The 27,295-nt window shown below is 45.2% G+C and overlaps 1 protein-coding gene across 7 annotated transcripts in view; it reads right to left on the bottom strand.

Annotated features, from left to right (window-relative positions):
• The window catches only part of pde10a (phosphodiesterase 10A), a 41,853-nt gene that overhangs the window by 4,247 nt on the left and 10,311 nt on the right, over positions 1-27,295 (bottom strand). For 3 of the 7 annotated variants that reach the window (XM_029835231.1, XM_029835227.1, XM_029835228.1), the window contains 16 exons: positions 14,485-14,616; positions 7,410-7,438; positions 6,462-6,585; positions 5,473-5,522; positions 5,220-5,360; positions 4,817-4,972; positions 4,321-4,371; positions 3,760-3,818; positions 3,492-3,543; positions 2,929-3,071; positions 2,530-2,622; positions 2,237-2,423; positions 1,212-1,354; positions 627-710; positions 384-534; positions 134-289 (listed from right to left, as the gene is read on the bottom strand). In XM_029835231.1, coding sequence (XP_029691091.1) covers positions 134-289; positions 384-534; positions 627-710; positions 1,212-1,354; positions 2,237-2,423; positions 2,530-2,622; positions 2,929-3,071; positions 3,492-3,543; positions 3,760-3,818; positions 4,321-4,371; positions 4,817-4,972; positions 5,220-5,360; positions 5,473-5,522; positions 6,462-6,585; positions 7,410-7,438; positions 14,485-14,616 — 1,751 coding nt within the window. Of the gene's footprint in view, positions 1-133; positions 290-383; positions 535-626; positions 711-1,211; positions 1,355-2,236; positions 2,424-2,529; positions 2,623-2,928; positions 3,072-3,491; positions 3,544-3,759; positions 3,819-4,320; positions 4,372-4,816; positions 4,973-5,219; positions 5,361-5,472; positions 5,523-6,461; positions 6,586-7,409; positions 7,439-14,484; positions 14,617-14,777; positions 15,667-23,360; positions 23,693-27,295 lie in introns of those variants that run through there. The other 4 variants (XM_029835232.1, XM_003964211.3, XM_029835233.1 and 1 more) reach the window with 4 other exon arrangements.

Genomic DNA, 27,295 nt, shown 5'->3' with positions numbered 1-27,295 from the left:
CTCCTTTTAAATCCTAGAGATTAAACTGTAGGTGATAAAATGAATTTCTATGTGTGTGCGTGTGGGGGGGGGGAGTGGGGGGGAAAGCTAGTAAACAAATAAATAACGTAACTGTTCCACACCGGAGCTCTACCTGTAGGATTGAGACAGTCTGGGAAAAGTGGTGCTGCTCCATGGTGGAGGTGGAGTACAGAGCAGCCAGCGGATGGTCGAACTTCTGCAGGTATGTGTTGCTGTACCCCCGGTGGTCCAGATCATGGCACAGACAGGCAATTAACAGACCTTTCTTCTGTAAAGCACAACATTACAGAGCAGCCTCACATGCTTATCTGGCATTAAGAGCTACTTTGGTTCTTTTCTTTACGCACAACAAACAGTCAAACCTCTAGCTCTGTGAACATCCCAGAGGTTTTCTGCAGGATTGCGTACATACAGTGTGCCACCGTCACTGCGTGCTTCCAGTTGTGGTAGGGCACGCGGCGGTAGTTCTTCCGTACGGACATGGTGAAACGACACAACTTCTCCAACTCAAAGCTTCACAGAGACAGACAGGAGGTCAGATAAGAGTTGATCCTGCGCTGGGATGAAGGTTTGATGAGAGGTGCCGTGGCCTCGAGACACCTTACCTGCTCTTTCCACAGGAGTTATGAACCATATAAATAAAGACAGCAGGCCAGATCTCCTCAAAAGGATTAATGTCAAAGTGGAACCTGGAGGAGGGAGGACAGGTTTAAATCAGAAGGTGCCGCGCACAGGCACACCTCGCTGGGGTCTGGACTCTGGTGGATGAAGAAATCATCATTTAAGAGGTGAAGGGGCATCTTATGAGGCATCTCTAGCAAGTCCAGATGCTCTTAAAAGTCGCCCTTCCATCTCAACCCTCACTATAATCCAGTTTGTTGTGCTGGTCCGATGCTCACTTAAATTTTGGCCAGCCGTGAACAGGGAGACGGTGGGATTAAACCCAGGACTAATCCACGTTAGGCTCGATCGGTGCTGTTTGGTATTCTGTTGACTCTTGTAAACAGGAGGGAGTTTCATCGGGATGTCAGCGTATCAGTTTTGACACGGCGCTCAGGCCAGGAGCAATGTGAATGGCGGCCAGCGGGGAACCGGGGAGAAGGAACGACACGGAGCAACTGGCCTCATCGCCGACGAGCCTAACAAGGACTCGAGCTTCCTCAGCATGCTGCTCGTCAAAGGCCACTCACATTTCAATCTCTTTATAAATGGGTGCAGGGAGGTTGAGCTGGGTAAGCGTCTTCCATTCTTCGGACGTGCAGATGCTGTGGTAGGACAGCTTCTCCATCGTCACTCTGTAAATGCATTCAGATTGCCGGATCCTGTGGTACATCTGCAGAAACACCAGGGAAATGGAGTCAGCCGAGCAGTACAGCAATTATTCTCTAAACGCTGATGTCACTCTATAATAGGTACAATTTCTGTGAAATTGGTGTTATTCTAGGAGGTTTAGGCAAAGTTCAGTGTATTTGTGTCCCCTTTTCTGGTTTTTGTGTCCTCATTCATCTCAGACAAGCTGTAATACAGGTACACATGCATAACTTACAGCTAAATAGACCGACTGGCTTAAAATATTAAGATTCCCCATCAATTTTAAAAACCGACACGGTGACGTAGCTCCTGCGTAAGTTTGTCGCACGAGATGATGGTGAGTCAGGCCCCACAGAGAGGAGAGGCTCTGAATGACAGGCCACACAATACACACTTCCTTAGCTAGCACGGAAAGCGCGCGTGTTCCATTTAAGGGATAATAAGCACTGTCAGATAATTAGCCTGCAGTCATATTTTTGGAGAAAGGCACAATTTCAACAGATGCTTACAGCACTGTCTTTCCTGGCCTTAGAGGAAGGGTGAGACAGGCAAACAGGAAAAGCAGCAGCAGCCTGGTAACTGCTGAAACAAGCCTTCCGGCTATAAGCATGAATTTAGGACGAGGATGAGGCCACTACGTCAAGTGTGTAGTTCTCTGAAAACAAGCCAATCAGGAACGAGTGTTCAAGGCCATAACGTGTTATGTAATCCTCACATCACCTACGCTGCAAAAGATATAGAGCGGGCTAGCATGCACGGACAAATTCAAACAGACACACACACACACACACACACACACACACACACACACACAAAGAGCAAGAGCTGATCCTGTTATGTTAGACTGATAGGAAGACAAACCGGAGCAATTCATGATTTTTATGGCTGACTGGTTTTCACTCACATTTGCACAGTGTAAGGCCAGAGCACAAAAGACAGCAAACATTTTAAAGTTGTTCTCGTCTGTTTTAGTGAAGGCACATCCGCTTAGCTTGTTCACCATCTGCACCACACCTATAACAGTCCCCCTGCTCACGATGGGCATGCACAGGATGTTCCGCGTGGTGTAGCCAGTTTTGAGGTCCACCTCTCTGGAGGAAAAGAGAAAACACCAAATATTAAATCATTACATTTAAAGGATGGCGCTCTTAGGAGAGAATATTAATGGTGATATTGGATAATTGCAGTATGCTTTACCGGTTGAACCGTGGGTCTGCATAGGCATCTGGGATATTTAAGACTTCCCCTGTCCGAGCCACCTGTCCAGCTATTCCTTTCTCGATCGAAAACCTAGAGGGGGAGGGGTGAGGAGGGGACAGGGGTTAGGGTAGGGTACTACTGAGTGGATAAGGTCACCTTATCCTTGCCCATGTGCCGTCACATGTGAGGAAAATGAAAATGAAAAAATCTGTTTAAATTCTGAACACACTTTTTACAGACAAGACCAAAACACCTTTATCATTAACAAACACCAACCTAAGGGGATAATGTTGTAAAATCAGAAACGCGGTGTCAAAATTAACCCTTGTAGATGACGTAAGTGCGCTGGTTAGAAAGTAAAAGGCAAATTATTGACCAAAGGGGGAAAACTGTTACCTAATTTCTTTGGTTTTCCTAAAGACAGGCCTGCCTTCGTTCTCCTCCCCAATATCAAACAGGTCAGAGTACAGTTCTTTGTTGTTGTGATCTACCTGGAAGAGTGCGCACCTGTCGGCATTCACCAGGTTTTTTGCATATATCTGCAACACAAGACCGGCGGAAGCAGTTAGGACAGAATTAGAATGAAGGTTTCTGCACTGTAGCTGTGAATGGGGTTTAATGACCTTCAAATAAAACGATAAGAGCAAACAGGTCTTTCTAGTTCATGTGAAATTGAGGACTTGAATGGCCTGACATGAAGCTGCAGTCACAAGGCAACGAAACACATACAGAGAAAGAGAGAGAGAGACGAGAGGCTTCTCAGAAGAAAGTGATGGTTGACTCACTTTGGATTTGCAAAGCGGAACGAACATCTTAAGTTGGACTGACAAAATGTTCAGTCTGTCGAATTGTTCTTATTCTCATCTTTACACACACAACGAAGCACATGGGAGCGACACCAGGAAGTGCAGCCTTGAAGACAATGTGAATGAACACAGACTTGCAGAAATCACACTCACCATAATGTGTTCAAGTAGAGAATCTATTGCCACAATGTTATCAAAGTATGTTCTGTGCGAAAAGAAGAAATGGCGCATTCAGATGTTTGACAAATGGGGAGATCTGGAGACGATCACATTCAAGACACAAGTGCTGAGTTGCCTAAAAATGCAAAAAAATTCCTTAACCCATTAATGTTTGTAATAGTGGACACGGACTCACTGTAGAGCTACACATAAAATAACATGATGCGCACACTTTCTTAAACCTCAACTGAGTCTGGCTTACTTTGAAACATCTAGTAGGAAGTCATTGAGCTCGGTCTGTTTCGCAAGGCCTCGGCACACCTGAGAACAAACACACGCAGAAAACGTCACCAGAAAAGTTGCCCTCAGACACATTTGTGTGTTCTGTAAAGGAATCGACCCGACATCTAAACACGCATCCCTGAGTTTCATGAACAACAGGGTGTTTTGATGGAGCAGCTAATCCTGCCGTGTCTCACAGCTCGCCGAGGCTCAGCGGTCCACTGTGGCCGGCGCTGCAGTGGGAAGGCACCTCTGAGGTGTAATCTGTTCATATAAAAACAGCACTGGGTCGTAATGACGTCTTTGGGGAGCTGTTTGTTGGATGTATGGCTTAGTTGATTGGACTGGGTCCACTGACAACCCAGTTCCTGTACACAGTGGATTTTCCCCATTGAAAACACTAGTGCAGAACCAGAACAAACAAAGTCACTCAGGACAGGAAGGTTTCACTTCAGCTCTTTAGCAAAGTGTTACACAGTGTTACACTGTACAAAGTGTCCGAGGCTGAACTCGAAGGAGTCCTCCGATGACGTTCACTCACCTGTACTTGATGAATAGCAACCGATGCCCATGCTAAATTAGCTGTTGCAACCTGGGGAGGGACAAAAAAAGCCATTTAAGGTTCCCCACTCTGCTTCCTAACACATCTGTTTTTCATTTTTATCTCTTTTGCATGAGACGGACACTTGCAAAGAACTTGCTAAATAAAACATCATCCCGGTGATGGTTAACTGAAACAACAGGAGCGTGACGGACGGGAGATTTAAACGCAGCGAAACCATAAATACGAACGCACGCTGACGAGCGTTTCAAGAGCGTGACGAGTTTAACAAACGAGGGGCTCAAAAGGTTAATACAACATTTTATTCGACATGGTGGTCCCATTCATCATTTACTGACGAGTTTCTTTAAAAGATGCAGCTGCAGGCCCCAATATGCAGGAAGTTAGACGCTCCGCACCGATATCTCTGAAAGAACCAGCACAAGTGGACCTCAGCCTTACGGCCGTTGGTGTTTTGGGTTCGGGTCAGACTGACCTCCTGGTGACTGAGGTTAAAGGGCTCCTTGCCCCGGTGCCGGTGCAGCTCCAGGACGGCGATGATGTCCCCAATGGCAGTGAGGATGGGTAGGCACAGGACAGAGTGAACGTGGATCCCTGAGTCCTGCCCTGTGCCGTCGGGGAAGCGCTCGTCCTGCAGCACATGAATCTTTCGTTAATTCACCTTTGCAGACGCTGAAGACAGGGGAAATATGTTTGGATATATATATTATCAGCTCATTTTGGTGCTTTTTGAGGATTTAAATTAAACTGCCTGCAGAGAATAGCAACATATTCCTGTTTTTTATAGCTTGATGGTGGTGAGGACAGTGAAACAACTACCAACTGTTCATACGGCTCCTTTGATTGGTGCATCGCCTCTAGTGAGACTACAGCCTTACCCCTGCAATGTCTTCTACGAGGAGGGTTCTGCGAGTCTTGGCAACATGAGCGGCAATGGTTGTCCCAAATGCGATGGGACCGGAGGGGATGAGGCTCGGGGGGCCATCCTTGGCCCCCGTTGGAGTGAACAAACACAAGCTCTATTGAAATGCACGTGTGAGAGAAATGCAAATGGAGACACAAGAAGTCAAACGCAAGCCTTTAAATGCACGGGTGCGTGCAAAGCGGTCAGTAAATAGCATCCGTGCTTACATTGTTGCTTTCTCCCAGGAAGTAAAGTGCAAAGCCGTCTGCTTTAGTTGCTGCAGGAAGAACAGATACAGCAGGTGGAATATTAAATACAGCCAAACGGGTCCGTTAAAGTAGATCCTGTCTGTGACACTTTCTGCTGGACTGCTCACAACCACAGAGCAGGTGAAAATATTTTGTCCAGTTCCGATCTTTTAAGAGTGTCCTACATAACAATGAGGACACTTTGACCATAGATGGGCTCTTACTGCCATCCAGTTCATCTCATTCCCAGTCTGCCTTTCCAGTCCCATTTCACACTGATAAATGGGTCATGTACAATGTGACCAGGCAGAGAGCGATGAGTCGGCTGATCAGGGATATTAACTTATTAGCTAATTAATAGTTAATGGACTTTCTTCTGTTTTATTATCGCATAAATGACGAGTGAAGTGTGGAGCCGTGTTCTCTTTAGGAGTTTGGGGGTTTGCAGGATATCTGATTACTCTCAGCTTCCCATAGGTGTAAATAGGGATGGCAGTATAACTGGAAATTGATCTGGGGCGTCTGTCTTTTCCAAATTTGTACAGGGATGAACATCAGCAGTGATAGATAATGGATGGCTTCAATGCCGTGTAATCAGTTTAACATTGATCGATCCTTTTATAACATCCACAGACATACTGTTCATCATCCTGCAGTGCTGTTCACAGAAAACAGCAAATAAACAGAACAAACACTGGAACGGCAGGAGAGCGTTGGCGCTTTCCTCTATTTCAAACACGTGGCTGGTTACAATCTGATATTACTATTTAATTCACTCCTTCATTAGATGTTAATGGGGCAACCTGAGAGGGAACAATTCTGAGTATTCCAGAGAATCTCACTCCCTTCAGAGAGCTCTGCACATTCAGTCCGACCCTTTGTCCAGTGGCTGAACAAAGCTCCACAGACATCTCCAGTCACATTAGATTCTGGATGCGATGAGCGTGACTCGAGCTGTCCACTTTTACCTGTTTTGATGATGTTACATAGCTCATAGAGCAGCAGTTTGTTGTCTCCTCCAGTGTCCAGCCGCTGCTCCATGTAGCTGTTTAGTTCATACACCACACCCTGCATATTTGTGTCCTGGTACTGCTGGACAAAAGACACACATGGCATAAATTGCCGCTCCACAGCTTGTGCGAAAACAGCCGTCGACCATTCACAACTTTCAAGGTGCTCTTCAACACCCTGAAACTGGATTTCACTGACATATTCTGGCCCTGGGATGCCCTGCTAGTACTGAGAGGATGCCACCGCAGCCCCGCAGCTTTGATCGGAAGCCGTGCGAACTGCGCAGTTCAGCCTGGGCTTAAAAGTGCGGTTACGTAAGAGGCAGACCTCCTGCCATGTACGAGGCCTGAGAGCCGTCTATTTCTGCGCCTGCAGAGAGGGTGAGGAAAGGACGACGGAGAGAGCGGCTCACTTGAAATCCTTCCCCCATGGGACGCCTTCTATCCTCCCACATCCTGTTTGCGGACATATAGATGACGCAGTGAGGTGTCGACTGACCTTTGTTTGCTGTTTTTATTTTCTTCATGTGTGTGTGTGAGACGGGAGGCCGCCGGTGTTCCTTTAGGCCCAATCATATGGCAATGGCAAAAGTATGAGCATCAAGAACTTAGGTGGCCCGCAGGGGAATCAGCCCTACGACACGTTTCCTGTCTCACGTGGAACACGCAGCAATCCTAATTTCTCTTCCTTCATTTCTGATAATAACTCGAACCTTACTGAGCACAAGCAACGCCCAAGGCACAAAGAGTGTATGAAGAGAGTGATAGTGTTCATCAAACATCACGGTTCTGTAGAAATGAACAACAATCCGATACAGAGCATTTATTATAGTGTTTATTCTAGTACAATAAAGAAAATCCAGTAATTAAGTTTGGAATAAGGGTGAAAATTAAACAATATCTTACCCTGCTGACTTCTTTTGCTGACGCATCATCTATAAAAGGGAAAATAAAGTCAAATTAAATACTAAAGGATCACTAATAATTGTTAAGAAATTGATCATCATGATATTGATGCTAAATAAATCAAATCAGTAATAAATAGGATATCCAAACCTTTAAACATTTTAATCCGTCTTTCCACACTGGCCAATGTCCTTGCAGTAATAGCAAATCATACAGTTGAATAAGACTGGGGATAAACGCAAATCCACAAACTGCAGACTCATTTATCTTCACCCACAATTCCCAAAAATCCTAGAAATGACTAAACGCTTCTTTGACATCAACAAGCTCTCACTCATGAAATCCTTGGTATTTTGTAACAATAGGCCTAAAAATCAAGTTGAGAGTGTTTATCACAGAGAGGTTCATAGAGGTTGTGACAGATGACAAACTTTGCTGGACATCGGACATCAGTCAAGGTTAAAGTTATCAAACCCCTTCCACTATCATACCAATTAAACATGGATTACAACAATGTACTTTGCACATTTTTATACTTCTGAACAACTGACTGCATATAAAAACAACTGACAGTTGCTAAAGATGAACGAAGGCTTGTTACGTCCTGGGTTCCTCCTAAATAAAATGACTGATTCCCACACAAGAGAAGGATGGTGTGAGGAAAAAAAAGTGTTTTCAGGTACCAATTTCCTCAGTTCACAATGTAATTAAGAAATGGCAGCTAACATGAAGAGTGGAGATGAAAATAAGGCCTAACAAATATACCCCCATTAGACTGCAGAAGACCTCCAGGATGATTTATTAGGCTCTAACAACTGTTCAGCAACACCTGCGCAAATATGGCCTCCATAGAGTCATCCGAGGAAAGCCTCTCCTGTCACCCCAACACAACAAATCTGCATTAGAAATGAGCAAAAGAACATCTAGGCAAGCCTGACACATAGGAGGAACTCTAATGGGAGCGTGTCGTCTCTTACTGTTGGACATCATTTCATCTTCCACTTGCTTAACTGGTCAAATTGGCAGAATTTTTGCCCAGACGTGCCCAAACATTTGCATGTGATGGTATTGGTATAGAGAGAAACACAACAGCAGCTGAGTCTGAGGAAGCAGAACAGCCAAGTGTAGAGATTAGAAGAGGTTGAAGGAGCCTGACAGATCCCCCCCGACGTCGTCACTGAATAAATTATGTGCTTCTTAGAGGTGTTTGTAATTTTGAAATATTTTACCCAGGTGAATAAATTCCTGCTTTTAAATTTCCTGGAAATGTTGCGAGACAAGAGGCTGTACACATACTAAAATAAAGAAGAAAGACAACATCGAAGAGGCCGTAAAATCCCATCACAACCTTAGTTTAGATAAGATGTCAGCAAAATGGTGTAACCTGGTCCTAAAATAGTGACTGTATTCTTAACCCCGTGAAGGAGCTCATGATGAAAGCCACGAAATCAAATATTAGAAAATTAGATGTGTTTCCATGTGGAGATTAAAGAACAGGATGAGAATTCGAAGATTTTATATAAAACATTGTGTGTTTCAGGCAAATCAATGAAACCTTTTTATTTGATTGCAAAATTAGATCATAAATTGATATAAATCTGTATCATTTCTTAGAAATTCAATGAGCAGCAATTTATAAAAATACTGAAAAGAAGATCCAAAAAGGGGTAAGTAAACAAACAAACAAACGTCCTCACAACAGTAGTTGTCCTGGACTGATCAGCAGATCATCACAGGACTTTCAAAAAAAGGCCAACAGGCTGATAAAAAGAAACATTTCCTTTAAAATAGAATTAATAAAGATATTGATCTAACTCCACAAGAGTGGAAGGTTGTGGCCTTTGGTAACGGACGGACGGACAGACAGACAGACAGACAGACACACGCACACACACACACACACTCAAGAATGTGATAATAATGGAAGCTGCAGCCAATCCCGACACGTTGGACTCGTTTCTGTGAGGTGAAATGAACACCGCTGACACTGATGGAGCCGTCCTTTATCACACTTGCGTCAACAAGCCCACGAGCGCAGCGCCGGCCCTGATCCCGCTGGAGCATTTGTGATCAGATCGAGCCGTGCACGGCGGAGATTTTGGAGACATCCACCGAAACGCTGACTCAGGCCGCTTCCCTTTCGAAACTGGCTTCTTGGTGCACACAAAGACAGGAGGAATAAATATCAGCCGGCTAACGGCGTCCGCTGCTTTAAACATTCCTTCGCTACGCTCTGATTTTCCTAACTTAGCCATGAGAGCTATTTTAGAGTGAACCCCTGGCCGGGCATGACGTCAATCAGAGAAGCGAGAGCTGCACTTCAACGACTTCAAACCACTTTGAAAAAAAGTGAAAATATACAGAGATTCGCTTCCCGTGAGGACCTCGTGAGGCCACTGTTCTGACGTGAACCCTCAGATTTATAAGTGTAGCTTGGAATGCTACATAGGGAACTACTGGATTTGCCGAGATCCCCTGCAGAAAGAGAGGCGTGCACGTGTTTGGCCTCTCTGGTTCAGGTCATAACTTTGCTTTTCCGCCAGCTGATCAGCTTCCGCCAGTCAAAGCACATCCTCAAAAGATGGTGATGTAAACACAGAAACTGACAGCGTATAAAAAAAGTAGATGAGGTTGAATTATTTCCCAACCTGATGTCAGAGAATGCTGAAAATGATAATGTACTCCAGATGTACCAGATCTACTGGTGCACCAAAAAATTAAGCTCCACGCTCAACTTGCTGTTATTAAATAGTGCACTTCTTCCCCTAAAATAGGCCCAGTTTGTGGAAATAACTAAGACGGTGGCGTTGTCAGCTTATATAAATTCATAAAAATAGGACGAGGATACAGGAATTAGTTCATTTACCAAGTAAGTGATACTGAACATCCCCTGTTACTAATATTTCAGTCCTCTCTAACTCTTCCTGTTCAGACAGTGTAGCCTTGTGGGAGTCATTACTGAAACCAGATCCTCAAAAGGGGAGAATTTCTGAATGTCTCCGTTGAAATCTTCTATTTTGTATGTTTAGCTGGGCTCCTGTTTCCATGAAATGGCTCGTATGGATATCTTATAGACAGAACGTGGGTGCCGTTGGTAACAGCAATATCTTTGTTCCATCAGGTATGATGTCTGGGGATTAATCAGATACCCAGGAGATAGAAAGAGAGAGAGAGGGAGACAGAGAAGCTAGCACTACAGAAGGACGACAGGAAATACTGAATGTGTTTTATCATCATACATCATTACCCATCAGCCATCAGCATCCGCCGTCCCTTTTTCAGGGAGCGGGCAGCACAGGCAACGGCAAACACAACTGTCTAACATCTGAAGCTGGCGAGCTAATCGACCCTTTTCGTCTGACTTTCGTCGTGGCTAGGTATGAACTCTCCGTGAACTGGTCTTAGCAGCCGATCTCACTGTGGGACTGGAGCTATTCAAATGCTGGATAAGCAGCGGCAGCCCGAGAAAGCGTCAGGAAGCTTTAGACATTTCTGCACATACAGATGATTATTTCATGATGTTATATTCTGAGGTTTTCAGATTAGCCCCCTGTGTTAGCATTTTTCATCTTAAGAGGAAAAAAAACATTCTTGCAAACCACACAAAGCAAACAGAGCGCCGTTAAAATAAATGTAACTGTGTGACGTCAGACATGACGAACGCGCTCTGGTCTGGGTGTTAAATTTGATCCTGCAGTAGTTCCAACACCCCAGAAGCAGAATGAGAAGCTTTTCACACCACACAAATTATTTGCACATATTGATTTCATGCTGTATAACGAAAGCGAGTGCGTAAGTGTGGAGTGCTTGTTCAGCACACACACACACACACACACACACACACACACACACACACACACACACACACCTCTATTTTTACGGGGCCTTGATCTGGATTTATTGTTCATTCAGATTTACCCCCAACCTTGACCCTTACTCTAAATACATAACTCATCTCTTCAACCTGAATTTTATTATTTAACTTGAAGAATTTCAGTCCTTCAAAGACAACTGGACAAGTGGAATCCTTAATTTGGCCCCTCTTCCCTCTTCCCCCCACCAAACACACACACACACACATTCAAAGAGCAAGAATTTCTACAACAAAATAGTGCCTAAACATATATCTGGCCTCAGTCCAAAGGTGTCCTACGAGGTAAAAAGTAACGGCCGTGACACTCGATTATTTGTCGGCAGCTTTATTGGCCAGTGGCCTCACTCGACATCCCGCCAGCGGTGACTCGGCGGCCGGTGTTTTGACAGGTCCTGCACCATCCTGCTCCGTGAAGGATGTGCTGTTTGCCTCCATTTACGTTTGTACAGATTGATTAAACAAAGAGATGCTATCTGAACAATATTCAGAGGGTCTGGAGAGACCTTTGCGCACTTTTGAATATAAATATTTGCCAATTCTAAATATCTTAGACTTTCCGTTCATCCCGTGTTCAGCGAGATCCCATGAAAAGGGCCCCTCCCTGTTCCTAATGTGGAAAGCCCTGCAGGTGACACAGTCCTCTCATCACAGGACGGTGGTGTGAGGTTTTGCTGCACAAGTAATTCTTTGTCTGTTTGCTACCAAAACCTGTTGGGGGAACTGGATCAGCTGCTTAAGGGGACAACTCTCCACTGCCAAAGCTCATAGACAAAGTGATTCTCTCAGATTTTTTAATATTTGCGTGAGAACAGTGAAAGATGTATGTTAGCTAATATCTGCTTACATATTAGACAGAAACGTCAGTGAAGATGTTTGGCTAGCTAGCTGGTTCGACGCTCCTAACATTATTACACCGAGGCGAAGCAGATTTAAACCAAACGGTAGCTGGTAGAACTCAAACACATGTCCCAGATTCTGCTGTTTCAAACGATAGATAGAAAAAAATAGGTATAATTTGCCACAGAATTGGAAATAACTATCTTTTAGCCACATACAAATAATGCTGCAGAACATACCTCAAATTTCATGTCATAAATACAACAAATAGTTTTACATTTGCATCTATCTATCTATCTATCCATCTATCTATCTATCTATCTATCTATCTATCTATCTATCTATCTATCTATCTATCTATCTATCTATCTATCTATCTATCTATCTATCTATCTATCTATCTATCTATCTATCTATCTATCCATCCATCCATCCATCCATCCATCCATCCATCCATCCATCCATCCATCCATCCATCCATCCATCCATCCATCAGTATAAATGTGAATATTGAAGCACTAGAGGGGAAGAAAACCCCTCATGCAACGACACATTTGGCAGCAAGAAATAATTTTCTGGAACTAAAAGCTGCCTTGCAACCTTCCTGCAGACACACTCTCACAGACTCGTGAGTGTAGGTGCACAGAGAAACTGATTTATGCCGCCCATCACATGATAACTGAGAATAGGACTGGCTGCAGGGAAAGCTTCCAGGAATCACTTATTTTATTGATGATCACATGATGACAGGTCCCACTGCTGTTCAGAACATAAGCTACAAGGATGCAAATATCCCACAAATTTAGCAGTTTACTGTGCAACATGAAGGAATTTATCCACCGGTCAATTCACTACAGACCGAATACTTACTGTATATAATAATATGAATAATACATGATTTAATATTTATCACTTCTTACATCATTGGATTAGAAAATGTGGGTAAACTATTATGAATACTGTGACTGATGTTGCACCATGACTCGAGCAAATTATTGTCTCTCCAATAAAGAGAACATCTAATTCATGACTGACATTTAAAAATGTTGCAACATGTTGCCTGAGAAACATACTTAACTGAGCTAAGATGGGAGAGAATTTTATAGTGAGGCCTAGTTTTATAAAAAAAATAAAGTGGGCGACTAGTTGGTCCATAAATGACTGAATGTGATGAAAACCGGTGTGTGTGTGTGTGTGTGTGTGTGTGTGTGTGTGTGTGTGTGGATGAATTTACTGTGTGTTTTCAGAAAGCAGCATTTCAAAAAGGAAAAAGGTTTCAGGTATTCAGAAAAATGAACAAAACTAAACTGACCCTCCAAACACGATACATCTAAGGTGAAATCTAAAAACGAGGTTCCTTCTGAAATAAGTTAAATTGTTAAATAATTGCTGCAACGTTTTTACTGAAAAACAGCCATCAACCCAATTAATTGTTCTTTGGCAGCCAAATGCAGGGCTATGAATTAAAAGCTGAAGAAGAAGAAGAAAAAACAAAGTCCACGTTGATTTATTTAAGTTTCATGACTCATGTGACAAGTGTGCAGCGATGGAATATTGTGAAGTGTGTGGAACTGTGTTTGGCTTCATCTGCTCTGGTCTGAGCGAAATTATTTCTGCCTGGCGCCAACAAAAATGATTAGAACGGTTCTTTCTTTGAGACGCACTCAGGCACTCGCACGGATGCACGTGCACAATCAAACATAGGCTCATAATCAAGGCACCAACATTTCTGCACAGCACTAATGAAATCCACAGATCCTGTGAAAAAGCAGCGCCAAAATGTGACATATATATACTTTGCCAGCTTTCCCTTCTCACTCCAACCCCCCCCAAACCACCACCATCATCCCCACCCCTCCCCTGGGCCCCCTTCAGCCGGCCGCATGTCTCTGGAGGTCGCCTCTGACGTCAGCAGCTCGACTGGGCAGCGTGCCAGCGCTGTGGGCCCTTGATGGATGTGGCTGGTCTGAGAAACAATCCGCTGTGTGTGGAGCACACGGCACAGACTCGGGCCGTCCTGCTCAAACACATCAAATGACCCGTAAACAGCCAGCAGGCCTGTTCGCCTGTCTCTCACACACACCGACTAATAAACGACACACGTGAAGATGAGTGATTTGTGCTGCGACCGGCCCAGAGAGGCGACCTCCGCCTCAGACCCGGCTCTTTTATGGGGTTTCTCACTCATTCACAGCCAAGTCAACGACTGACACGGCTGCAGATGTCTCGGAGAACTTTGATTTCTGGGGGAGTATTCATAAATTGGACATCCACTGACAAATGTGCAACTTATTCGGATGAAGTTGAGGCTATGAAGGCAGCTGGCGTGCGCGTGCTGTGGGGGGCGTGACGTGTCGGGCATACCTGCGGGGCCGCTGCTCGTCTTCTTTTTGAGCCATCTGTCCAACGTCTCCGTGCTCACGCTCTCCAACACAAAGTCATCCAGCATCTGCGGGTGCAGGGAGAGGTAGGCCTTCACTTTCTCATCTGTCAAACCTGAAGAACACAGGGGGGGGGAAGGGGGGGGGGGGGGATTCATTCACAGCTGCACTGAGTCAGAAATGTAAAGATGAATCTGGGTGGAGCAAATATAGAGAGCGCAGAGGGGAAACAGAATGGCACTAATGTCAAAGGTGCACAGTGTTCCCGGCCTTCACCTAAAACAAATGCAGACAAAAGGTCACCTCCTCCTCTCAGCACTCAGGTTCCAGCTACATTTGACATCCAGGCCAGCTCACTTATGTTTACTGTAAAGCCGTGTCTCCAGGGATAGGAGCCCCCAACAGAGGCAGCGGGATAAAGGAGGACACGATTGTGCTTAATAGGCAATTAGGTTCTTGAGAGCTCGCTAAGTGCTGCTGTTTACTGTCTTTGTTGTCAGGGAACAAAGCCATTTGCCAGACCATCGTTGGGGGAAAGTTGTTTTTAATACGCCCACTGGCGTCGGAGCGGCCGTCACGACGCGCTAGTAAAACATCACGTCACTCACGCAAATTGAGTGTGCCTCGGAAGCAGACTTGGAAGTGCCTAAACTCCGGAACGAGACGTCATCCCAGCGTTAGACTTTGAACTCAACCCACACATGAAACGCAATCAGCGCTGAGAAATGAGAAAACAAACACTGAACAGCTCACTTTACACTTTATGGTATGGCGCGCTGCATCCGTGCCTTTTATCGGATACATAGACCCATCCTCTTCTAAAAGCCCCCCCGCCCCCTTACGCAGGTTTGGCTCAGCAGGGGCACCTTTGCAGAGCCCGTTCCAGCGCAGGACGCACAGCTGGAAGGCAGGTGTTCTGCTGTCAGACGCACAAACGTGCACTCACTATGAAAATATCGCTAAGTGGGGCGCCTGTCTGAAATCCTGCGTGATATCAGGGAACGGCTGCAGCGGTGGGCAGCGGTGCTGAACGTGGTGGGTGGCAACAGTTTGCCCGTTGCACCAAACAGTATAAATCCAGATGCAACTGTAAATATGTAAAAATGCTGTAAATATACAGATCTGTGCTCAATATTCAATTTTAGTGTTTTTCTTTTTAAAAAAAAAACCCCATCTGTGGACTGTGGGTGCAGGAGATGCTGCAGTTTGAGGCTGTCCAGACACAAAACACAGATCTTAAGGAACGGACGGCCTCACGAGACTCCTGGCCGGCTCTGACGCACATCGGGAGAATACGGCTTATTAAATCATACAAAGTAAATGGAGGGGGTGGTGGTGAAGGAGCTGGGGGGTGAGGGGGGGGGCACTGAGCAACACAGAGAAGAGTAAAAGCAGCAGCGCAGCAAAAGACCCTCACAAGTTTCTTCTATTTGCAATACAAAGACGGCACTGATGGGCAACACTACAAAGAGAGGAGGGAGAAAAAAAACAAGAGTGCTGTTTCAATCTATGAATGCAACTTTTGTGCTGGCGAGGCTCAAGTTAGCTATCATATGTGTGCACGTGAAGACAAAATAGTCAAATGTTCTATTTCGATGGGGCAAAAGCTGCAGTGATTAGATTCTGTGGTGATATGATGCCCCGGGCAAAACGCTCTGCTTAAGATTAGTCTGGGCTTTTTGTTAAAGACGGGAGGAATATTATGGGAGAAATATTATAGTTCATTTTGAGGTGTCAGAAAAGTGGAAAGTGTGAATAAAATCTAGCGCAGTGATTGGGTCCTTTAGTGCTGCGGATGTTTCATTTTTCTAAATATGATAACAGTTTATTCAACTGTCCAAATTCAAACTATCACAGCAGATCAAAACCACAAATGTTTAAAGGCCCTTTTTTATATTTTGTTGGTATAAAAGATTCACCATTTGGGACATTTCTGCTGCAAATATTCAGATTACTACAGATTTTAAGATTCAAGGAGGATCCTGTGATTTACTCATGAGATCAAGTGAGCAACGAACTTACATATTGGAAGTCATTTTACAAATTTTCCCCTGAGTTTTAATAAATTTGACGGTTGTTTCCACGCCTATTTGCTTAAATACTGCCCGCTTTTAATCGCCATACATCCTATGACCTCATTTTGCATTCAATTTCTTTTTGATTGACAAATAAATATTATTTATTGAAAATTTGGTGTGCAAATTTATAAAACCAAGCATTGACCATCTTTAATTATGAACAACGCTTAAGTTTAAAATACAGTTAAATAGATCTAGAATGAGCAGCCGATGAATGAGGCAGAATCTGCTCTCCAAACATGTTTTTGAACACATTTTTAAGAAGCTGATGGAGCGTCAGCGGCAGCGTATTGTTCTGTAATTCATCTCTCTTGGTCCTTGCTGACCACAGCCTGGAGGGGAAGAGTTCATGAACACATGAGAGAGGGGAAGAGAAAAGGCTGAAGGGAAATAGCTGGAGTCTCCAGTGAGAGTTGAATTCAGTGGGAAACTAAACCGAACACACACACACACACACACGCACACACACAAATCAGCTCCTGCTGTTTTACAGTCAGGTGTGACTGGTTGAGGTAAATAAACTTTAGTGACCTCCGTCAGACAGCACGAAATACTGCAAAAGCTTTGAGACTAAATATCTGCTGAGCATCAGACACTCGTGCTAAAGCTGTTAGTAAACACCCAATATTTGAGAAGAATTTAGAATCCGAGGACACGTGGACCAGAACCGTCGGTTCCTTTAGAGAGAGAGAAAAAAAGAAACATTCTCGCGTCTCCTTATATGCCTGCGGCTGTCAGACGCCGTCCCGGCCGAAGACGGAAGCCTGGAAACAGTCGGGAAACAAATGTTTTCATTCTGAAATCCTTCACCAACCGAACAGGTTGATGTTGTAGTTTCTTTAAACCCCGTCTTCAATCTCAAACGTTCGAAAAAGTGAATAATAGAGTTCACGGTCTATTTGTTACGGTGGATTAGAGTCCGTGTACGTCCTAATGGAGGAACATAAGTGTGAAATCATTTGTCTATACAATGCTGAGAGCGTTATAAAACACAGCCTGCGTCTGCACTAAAACTCCGTTGCCGTTGTCAAATAGAAACGTTAACTGAGAAAAAAGTTTGGAAAATGCAAATACCATCAATCTCACTTCAAGTGTTGCTCTGGAAAAGATGCCAGAGGAATTTGGCCCAAAATGGTGATGATGATCGATGGTCCCAAACATTCCTGCTACTTTCTGTCAACTACACAGACTTTCCATCAGGTTCCCTGTAAACTCTGGCACCGACGCACTCGGGGTCAAGCGCCGGTGTCCCGGGCCCCCACGGGGCAGCCAGAGCCACAACGCTCCATCTCACTGGTGCTCGGGCGACAAGGAGCTCCCGCTTTTGAGGATTCCTGATCGAGGCTACGGCCGCTATACAAAGCCAACTCCGTGGCCCTCTGCTCTCGCCGTGGCGTTTTCAGAATATAATTAAAGTAAATGTTTGCGATATTAAGTCATTTAAAGCTTGGTGTGATTTGTTTATTACTATGCAGACTTTATGCACTTACGTAGAACAGTACCATACATCATTAACTAGTTGGGTCACAGAGTGAAATTTCTGTTTTGCTGTCAAAATGTCCACAAAATAATGCTCAGTAAATGCAAAACTAGCCTCATCCTTTTAGACAAAACATAGGTGGGAATCTGTTTGCTATGCTGCACGACTGCAAGTGTTTGTGAGAGGCCCAGTTGGCCGAGCTTTCGCTCCTGACTCAGACTTGGACTTCCTGTGTGAAAACTGAAGCCCAAGTTCATGCGGCGATGTGTTGTTGCGTAACACGGCGACGTACACCACACCCTGGGACCCAAAGCGGTCGCAGTGCGTCGGGGTCTCGCCTCCAGGTTTCACCGTGAATTCGGTCTTATTTAAGCAGAATGTGTTTATGGTAGCGTTTGTGAAGTCCTGCACATGTGTAAGTGCCAGTTAGTGGTGTTAATATGAAAGATCCGGCTTCAGAAGGTCTAGAACTAATTAGATATTTTTGGGGAGCAATAACTCAACTTTTACAAGCACTTTTTAGAAAGGAAATTAAGAAGGCGTGGAGGAAAGTCCTGCAAAGGTGCTGCAAATGAAGCAAAAGACTTCTGTTGGATTGTTTTCATTCCTTTCTGCTATAAATTGGTATTGAAGCAGAGACTATGAGCTGCAACCTGGAACTTCAGAGACATCGCTGATTGAAATGGGAGGCATTTCCATTTATTGACAGAAACTTTGGGTGAACATCTGTCATCTCTCTGAACGTAGCTTCAAAAGGGAGTAATGAAGTCTAAACAATAAAATAACTGGGCATGATTCATTTGCCTCCGTGGAACCACGTCCCCGACCCCATTTCGCAACTGGTTTTCTTTAAACACCTCCTTCACTTTTTGTGTCATCACTTCATCTGAGCCTTCCTGTAGCAACGTTCGTTCCTCACGCCGAGACATGAGAAATCTCACCCCTAAGTCGTGACCATTTACGTGCCTTTGTTGTGCACGGCGCAGCAAAGGCTGAGCTCAAATAATTCCCACAGCGCTCGTTGGAGGGTGATGAAACAGCCAAAAAAGCTCAAATTTATCATTGGTGGCTTCTCTGAAAACTAAGTTTGGGTCTGTTGGGTCAAATCACAAGTTAAAGGATCAATTACAGTCCGAGTTCTGTAGAAACGTTTCGTCAGTTAAATTAGCGCTGGCGCACATTCTCTTCTGACAGATCGGATTGATAACAGCTGTTGATTTTTCCCAGCAAGAGCACAACAGGATTCGCTCGCATCAGGAACGTAGTAAAGTAAGATGACACAGTTAATAGCGAGGGTTTCCTTTGTACATTGATAGAACTCAGACTGAACCAATCACATCATTCCAAAGGCCAACAAGCTGCTCCGGGACAGACTGACATAGTGAGCGTTCTTTCCAACTTTGACCTAAACTGTTGCTCCAGGAGCGAAGCTTCAAGTCCTTATTAACCAGCGCTGCACCCGAGAATCCAGACGTGGAGATCTATCAGAGGCAACCTGTGCTTAAACCCCACAATGTTGAAGAGAAAACTGATGACATAGTAGTGATGGCGCCGCCTTAAGGCTCGCGTATGCTCTACATACGGTACATGTAGGCGACTGGTCATTTATTCTGTAGTTCTGCTTTCAAAGCCTAATACTGGCCGAATGCTGTAATTCCATAGTATCCTATTAGCTGCAGCAATGCTACAGCATGTCAACCTCTGTGGCTCACGGTCCGAGCCGGACTCAGGGGTCACTCAGGGGTCGAGACAAAAATAATCCAACAAAACAGCTGTGCAGAAACCTGACGGGGACTGGCACCTCGTTATGGGGCCCCAGACAGGAAGTAGACGGGTCTCTGGTGGACTTCAAATTTCATCCATGATAACATGAACAAGGCGAAGGGGACTTCAACCACTGTCTCATTTAAAACGTACATTTAGTACATAAGTAGACCTGATGATGTAAACTCATGATGGTTAGCTGGCTAAGCTTGTGTAGAAAGCAAATATTGGACTGTTATTGTTACGGTTTACCAAAAGCCAGGAACTGTTAAAGACTCCTGAAACAGAAGCCAAATGTATCAATGATGCACCGAGTCTATGGAGCTGTGGTGTAACGCAGCCGAACCAGCGACCAAGCATCCGTTTCTAGCATTCTCCTCAAAATCAAGCGGCCATATCAGCAACAGTGGCTGATGGCGGCTTGTTAAGTGAGTGAGCTCGTCCTCTGCTGCAACGTGCGGATGAAAAATGCACATGAGAGAAAAAGGGAAAAGACCACTTCTCTTGAAGCGCACTCCTTCTGGCAAAGAGTCAAGGGCGAGCTGCCAAGGTACTACTTTTCACTTTCCTGACATGAGGCTGAGGCAGGAAAGGGGAGGGGAGCAGCGAGGTGCGTGCGTCAGCAGGTCCGCCTGGGACTCCCTTGCCAGGAGGTAGGAAGAGCATGTGGTTCTTATCTTATCTTTGGGAGGGCTTGAGCACAGCATCCAACGCTGACATTCAATGAGCAGCATAGAGGAGGAAGAAAGCAGACGCTGAAGATGAAAACGCTCTGACGCGACTCCCACAGCTGCGATTTCGTTTATTCATTCAACCATCGCCGATGAACATGTGCGCATGTGTCTATAATGCACACACGTTGGAACCGCGTGTGCCCGCCGCCGCGTTCCACGGCAGCCAGTTGCGGTTAAATGAGTGCAGCCAAGTCAGTGAAAAGGTGCCGTAGGAGGGAAAGTTCCAGCCAGGACTTCGACTGCTGGCCCATCACTTCCAGAGACACGCCCCCGGCTGACGTAAACAAACACGGCTGCACAAACATGTAGGCTAACACTTCGGTCTCGAGAGAGAAACGGGGACATTTCCATGGAAATGTAATTTGCGTTATTTCCGCTCGTACGGCACAGGTCATAAGATATTAAGGTAAGGGGCTATAAATGGCAGACTGGGATGCAGATAAGGCACGTCCCTTGATCGGCAGCCTAACGGTGCCTTCGTAGCATGAACGGTGGGGTCAAACTTCGACGCAAAGACAGATTCTGACGTAATTGTTCTTTACAGTCAAAGGAGCCTGAACAGAACCCCAGATGCTAGCGTTGGCATCGGAACTGAGAGCAAAGCCCGAGTCAGCGCCGGCGTTTCGCGCAAAAATCGGGGCGTTTGATGTGGCGCTGCGTTTTCCCAACCCCCTCACCCCCCTCTCACCTCCTCTGTCCCCAGAGCCACATCAGTAATCAAGGGTCATGTTCCCTGTTCCACATCTGGACTGACGCTGAACTCTACAGCCGCTGTGCTAAGCAGCCAGTAGGGACCTGGATAATGAGAACCACAGGTCCTTGTGCCGTCTCCAGCGCGGCGGTCTGTACTAAGTCGCGTCATGTGGACAAGCTGTAAAGAAATCTACATGCATGTGCCCTTTTCCCATCCCCTCTGTTGCTAACCCCCACAACGAGCCAAAGATGGGGTCAACGGACGCCTTAAGGAGAATGTCATCTGTTTCAGCGCTCAGCCCGTGCACTGTGCCCTGGCACCCATCCAATCCTGAGCAGATCTTGATAGGAAAAATAAGGCATGCATGACAAGCTCATTTTCATTGGCTTCAATTTACAAAAAAAACAACAGAGAAGTGTCTCTGTGTGTGTGTGTGTGTGTGTGTGTATGGTGGGGAGATGTGGCGGGGCAGGAAATGTCCAGCATGTGCACTTCCTGTCTGACAACTTAGCCTTCTTCCCAGGGTGACGCATTGTAGCGGCAGCAATATTGGCTTCTGATAAATTCCTGAAAGATGGCATTAGGGCTGACACAGACTGACCTCCAGTGTGGAGCAGGACTATCAGGGAAACAATGAACACTGACACACAGGTCACAACACAAGACTGCAAACAGCAAGAAGCACAAACACAAAGCAGCCATGGAGCGAAGAGGGCAGCATGACGTCTTCCTCCGCTCCAGGCTGGGATTCACGGCCACTTTTAGAACAAAAAATAATAATAAGGGACTGGAGAGAAAAAACCAGAATATTTACAATGCTCCAGTATAGACGGCCAATTAATCATTTGCTACCGAGGGGTATGTCAAAGACGTTCGGTTCATATATGATTAAATCCTGATCGTTTTGAGGGAAAGGTCGATTGATCCCACCTTTGACCCCCAGATGAACCGGCCACTGTGACTGTGGGAGTCACAGTAAGACAGTTTCCATTTCACGTCAGCGTTACTGACGTTCTCGTAGAAGATCAGAGTGTTACAGCTCACCCCGGCGAAGAGGTTCCTCAAACTGTGCCCCCCCACGTATACTCATGTTTTCATTTAAAAACAGCTTTAAAGAAATCGAAGACGCTCGTCCTTTTTTGGTCAGCACAATCATGAGATACCTACATGCTGCATGTCAATAATGAGTTCCATGACTGCAGTTTGCTGCTATGTGTGAACTCCCAGGCCACAAATGGGCAGACTGTCATTACAGGGGGGGCGCTTAAAGGTCATCTGAGGTCCCAGTGCCAACAAAAGTCAACTATGAAACACGCTGAGTTTGTTTATTGAAATACTGAATTAAAGTGATTTCCGAGAAAAGCTTTTTACATCAGAGCGACTTCCTAAACTTAAAGCCGAGTGAAAAAAGGAAAAAAAGGTCAAATGTTCCTGGGCAAATAAAGAAAACAGATACAAATGCATCAACTTAACTTTTGCTAATGTAAATGTTCTTGAGAAAAATGTTTCACTTGATAAATCACGGTAAAAAATAAACAGGGATAAAGAAAAAAGTCCCCCAGAAACTATTAAAAAAAAATAATGAAGCTTTTAAACTACAGAAAGTTTAATTAATTAAATCGGTTGATCGCGAGTATTTTGTGTTTCTCTACAATAAATACGAATTATTATCCAACATACTTTAAAAATCATGCAAAATACACATCTGCAATTTCTGCCTTCAATATTGAATTTCTGACACTTTCTGCGTAAAAACCAGCGCAAACTGTTGCCTCTCCCGTGCGTGGATGCGCGGCTGTCGCCCCGTCCTCCCCAAGACGGAGCGACTGAACCCGAGACTGATGATCCCTCCGTCTCTATCCACAAGACCGCAGAGATACGCGACATTTCCTCCCCGGTCCCCTCCAATGGAGTCCACACCCATCTCGGTCAGCTCCCAAGCCGTCATTCATAAAGTTGGGTATTTACACGGGGAGAAGACGCCCGTGTGAGTGAAACGCGTCCGCGCCTCGGCCACCAAAAGTTAAAGCCTTCTTCGCCTGTTTTACATTTAATCAGCACTGTTTGCGGGTTTTCTACTACAGTAGCAGCTTGTCTAAAAACACCTACTTGCACCCAGGAAGCAGTCCGTTAACCTTCTGAAACAGCTTGTTGAAGACGGACCATCTTCCATTTCGGATTGCGAGCGCAAACAGAGAGAAGAGCCACGGAGAAAAGTGCGCGTCTGCAGCTGCAACTTGGTGCGTCTGTGCAAAAGCCAAAACTATTCCAGTACGCGATGAGTTGATGGTGTCCTCAGGCTGTGAGCGGCTTACGAAGGGCAAGAAGAGCAGTGTGCTCCCCCCACCGCCCTCCCCTCCACCAGCGCTATGACCCAGCACCGCCGGCCGAGGTGTAGCTACAGTCAGCCCGCCTCCTCGGCGTGGTGGCTCCGTTGTGTGGATGTGCGGCAGCAGACTGGAGGAGCGGAGACGGCGACGCACAGACACAGAGAAATGGGGAGTAAACACACACACACGCACACACACACGCGCGCGCACACACACACACACACACACACACACACACACACACACACGCGCGCGAGAGTGATGTCAGCCACAACCATGAAGCCCAACTTCCTCTCTAAATTTCAAAATAAAAGTTTTCGTTGGAGATTCAACATTTGTAATAATTTTATTTGAATGAACATTCAGTCCCCAGTCTTCAGTGGCTAATGTTATGAGCATTTTTAGACCAGACTTCTGCCACAGTGTTTGCTTAAAAACCTCTGTATTATGATTTATTTTGCATTAAAAAATTGAAAACACCCAACATTCGCAGTGATAGCAAGAAACTATGATTTGAAGGATAACTGATGAATTGTCTTCCATAGAATTAAATAAGGTCTTAAATATATTCTGCTACATGAAAAATGAATTCTGCAACAAACAAAACCATTTACACACACAGATTGCTTAGTCCAACCATTGGAGTACCACAATAAATTAGACACCGTTGAAACACATGAGCGTGCATTCCTCCTCTTCTTGAAGTGTCACAGCTAAGTGAAACCTCTGACATCTTCAGCGATTTGGGAAAGAGTTGAAGAGAATCAGATCTGGTCTTTCTCCAAATCTCTCCGGTCACACAAGTAGCACACATCTAGGAATTCTTCGGATTTGAGTAAGTACTGGAAATATTTGAGAAATGCCTCATATTCTCATAATCATTAACACACAACAGCATATGTTTCCGTTCCCAGATCTGACAGACTATTTCGGTGTTTTAATTCCTCCCAGAAGAGATTCTGTCATGGAAATATCACTTCTGCTGCTGACGTCATCAACAAACAAGGAAATGAACTCCAGAGAAAGTTAATTAAAAAATGTAGACACATGTATTCAGACAGCTTTTCTGTCTGGAACCCAGATAAAGTCTGGTTTACAGCCCACGTGTCAACGATTTTAAATGAGCCCAGATTCACTGAGATCAGTCCGAGCTAATATAAATGAATGGTAAAAAAAAAAGAAAAAAAGATGTAGCATTAAAAAAAAGCCTGGTTCATGTTCAGACAGCTCGATGTGCACAAATGAGAAAAGAGGGCCGTGCAGTCTAAACAACGGCCGTCCGTTATCAAGGCCTGACTGCGTCTCGTCGAGCTGCAGGTTTTACACAGGGTCCCGACGTCTGACGCGAAACGTCTGCTTTATTCTAGATGACTGTTGATATTTCAACTCCAAACATTTGCAAAGACGTGCAAGCAGAGTGATGCAGGAATAAATTAGGCCGAGCTCCTTTTCACCGCGCCTCTCTTGTGCTGTACATCCGTATGAAACGTCACGGAAAATAAGCCTCGATTTGGCCCCGTAGAATAAGTCAGAACCAGTCTGGGCTGTCCCACAACCCCATATTTCCATACAAACTGATAAAAACATGTTTATCAAAGCCGCAGCGGTTTGAAAAAATGACCCTAGATATGAGGAAAAGACATTCTTGGAGCATCGGATTGAGCATCGTCAGATATTTAGTATTGAGTTTCCAATGAAGTGAGCGTCCGTTATCTGTGTGGCCTTTGTGGATGCGAGCCGGCGTTATCAGCGCTCACGCTGCTCCTAAAGGGCTGCGAGTCAGCAACATGATACAGCAGAGCGTGCTGGGCTCCCTCGTGGCTGCAGCATACATACTGATCATATCGAGGGAGCCGGAGAGGTGCGGGGGCTCTGGCGGGTTACGCCACCACCGGCGCTATCAGTCGCCGGCATTCCAACGCCGCGGTGATGCTGGTCCATTCTGAGGTCACGTATGACATAACGGATTCTCTCTGACACTCTCGGTTACAGTTTCCTACCCTAACTCGGCGAAAGGCCGAGTGTCCCGTGTGCCGCGCTTCACTTGCACAGTTCTGCCTCTTTGATTCACTTGAACTCGACTCAAACTCCGAGTTTGGCTGTTATTTGATGCTTCCCTGGTCCGAAAAGCTTCACGCACGACATCCGAAGCAGGAGAGGCACCACTGTGTGCACGTTTGAATCGTTGTTACCGACCAGGAAGACTGTTTTGTTCTATACATTCAGTCTACTGGAAATACTCAGATGAACCATCGTTTAGAGCGCAGCCGCTGAACAGGAAGGTCTTTGTGCCCTTTGTTCACAGCTAAATGTAAATATGACACAAAAGCGTCTCGTATTAAAAACAGTAGGTTGCGAGCCCCTTGACTTTGATCATCACCGTTAGTCTTTGGAAGATCAAAGGTCAGAGTCCCTCTGGAATCCGGAACACAACCAACATTTACTGGGATCAACATTATCAACAATTCCTTAAAGTCTAATTAAACCCAATTTATAATTTTTTGGGTTATTTTAAATGGCCTCTATGTGTAGAAAAGACCTATGTCTTCTGCTTTATTTATTTAAAATAATATGTTGCAAAATAGTACCCCAATTATAATGTCTGACATATTGATGGGCAGCAACACAATCAGAGATTATTATTATTTTATTTTATTTTTTACAAAAACACATGCGTGTGATCTGTTTCTCTTCACACAACTCTTTTTTTTTTAAAAATAAAAATTGGGTCTTGGAGACAGGATAATTTAAGGACTATTTAGATCATAAGTATATGCTGCCATCGGCCCCAGAATGAATCTGCAAAATCTATGTTTTCATCTATTAGTAGGCAGCTGGAATAAATGAAGTGATCGCTGACGACTGGAGCCTCAAAAGGTCGGACATCTCCAGCTTGATCGTGTCGTTCACACAGGAAGTGAGCACCCTGTTCTTGACGTTACCCTGCCTCCAAACCCCCGTGTCAGCCTGTGAACGGCGCTCGGCCATTAAAGAAGAATTTAAAGAAAAGGAAAAAAAATGCGACGATGACGAAAGATGCTGAAATCTGCCTTAATGTGTGTGCGTGCGTGTGTCACATGCAGCATGGCTGCTGTGAGAAGAACAGCATTAGCGTTGTCCGCTGGGGGATCAACAGCTGACTGGGGAGTGAAGTGGTCGGCGGCCATGCCTAACTGCCCCCCCCCCCCCCCTCGGCTGTTTTTAGCCAGCCCGCCTTTGATGGTGACTGCGGCCTCTGTCTCCCAAACATGAGGGCATCTTCAGACATGTGTGCGCCCGTTCACATGCTCGAGCTCCCACCCCACCCCTCATGTTACAGACCTCGTTCACATGAGCACATTTTCGATTCGCGCCTCTCTGGTTCGCGCACATGCTTGAAAACACACTTTAGATGTCAGTGAAACATTCGGATCACGTGCGGACACACGTACACAAAGGAGCTTACACGTATCCACGTACACACACACACACCACATGCAGCAGACATACGCCACAGAGACTTCCAGTCCCCTCCCCCCCAACTGAATAGTCTGTTCTGACAATCCACAGGACAGCCGGAGCATTGACGTCAGAGGCAGGCCCATGAAAATACAGGGTCCCTGGGGGGGCTGAGGGAGTTATGCACATCTTCACAGCTTGGCTCACAAGCACTTAAACCACCAATGAGTGTATTCCTGTTTCTGTTTACCCTTATTTGTTGGAAAATGCAATAAT

This window comes from Takifugu rubripes, chromosome 4, assembly GCF_901000725.2.
Source record: "Takifugu rubripes chromosome 4, fTakRub1.2, whole genome shotgun sequence".
Lineage (NCBI taxonomy): Eukaryota > Metazoa > Chordata > Actinopteri > Tetraodontiformes > Tetraodontidae > Takifugu > Takifugu rubripes.
Note: the sequence above shows the minus strand (reverse complement) of the source record. Positions and strands in the feature narration are given on the sequence as shown.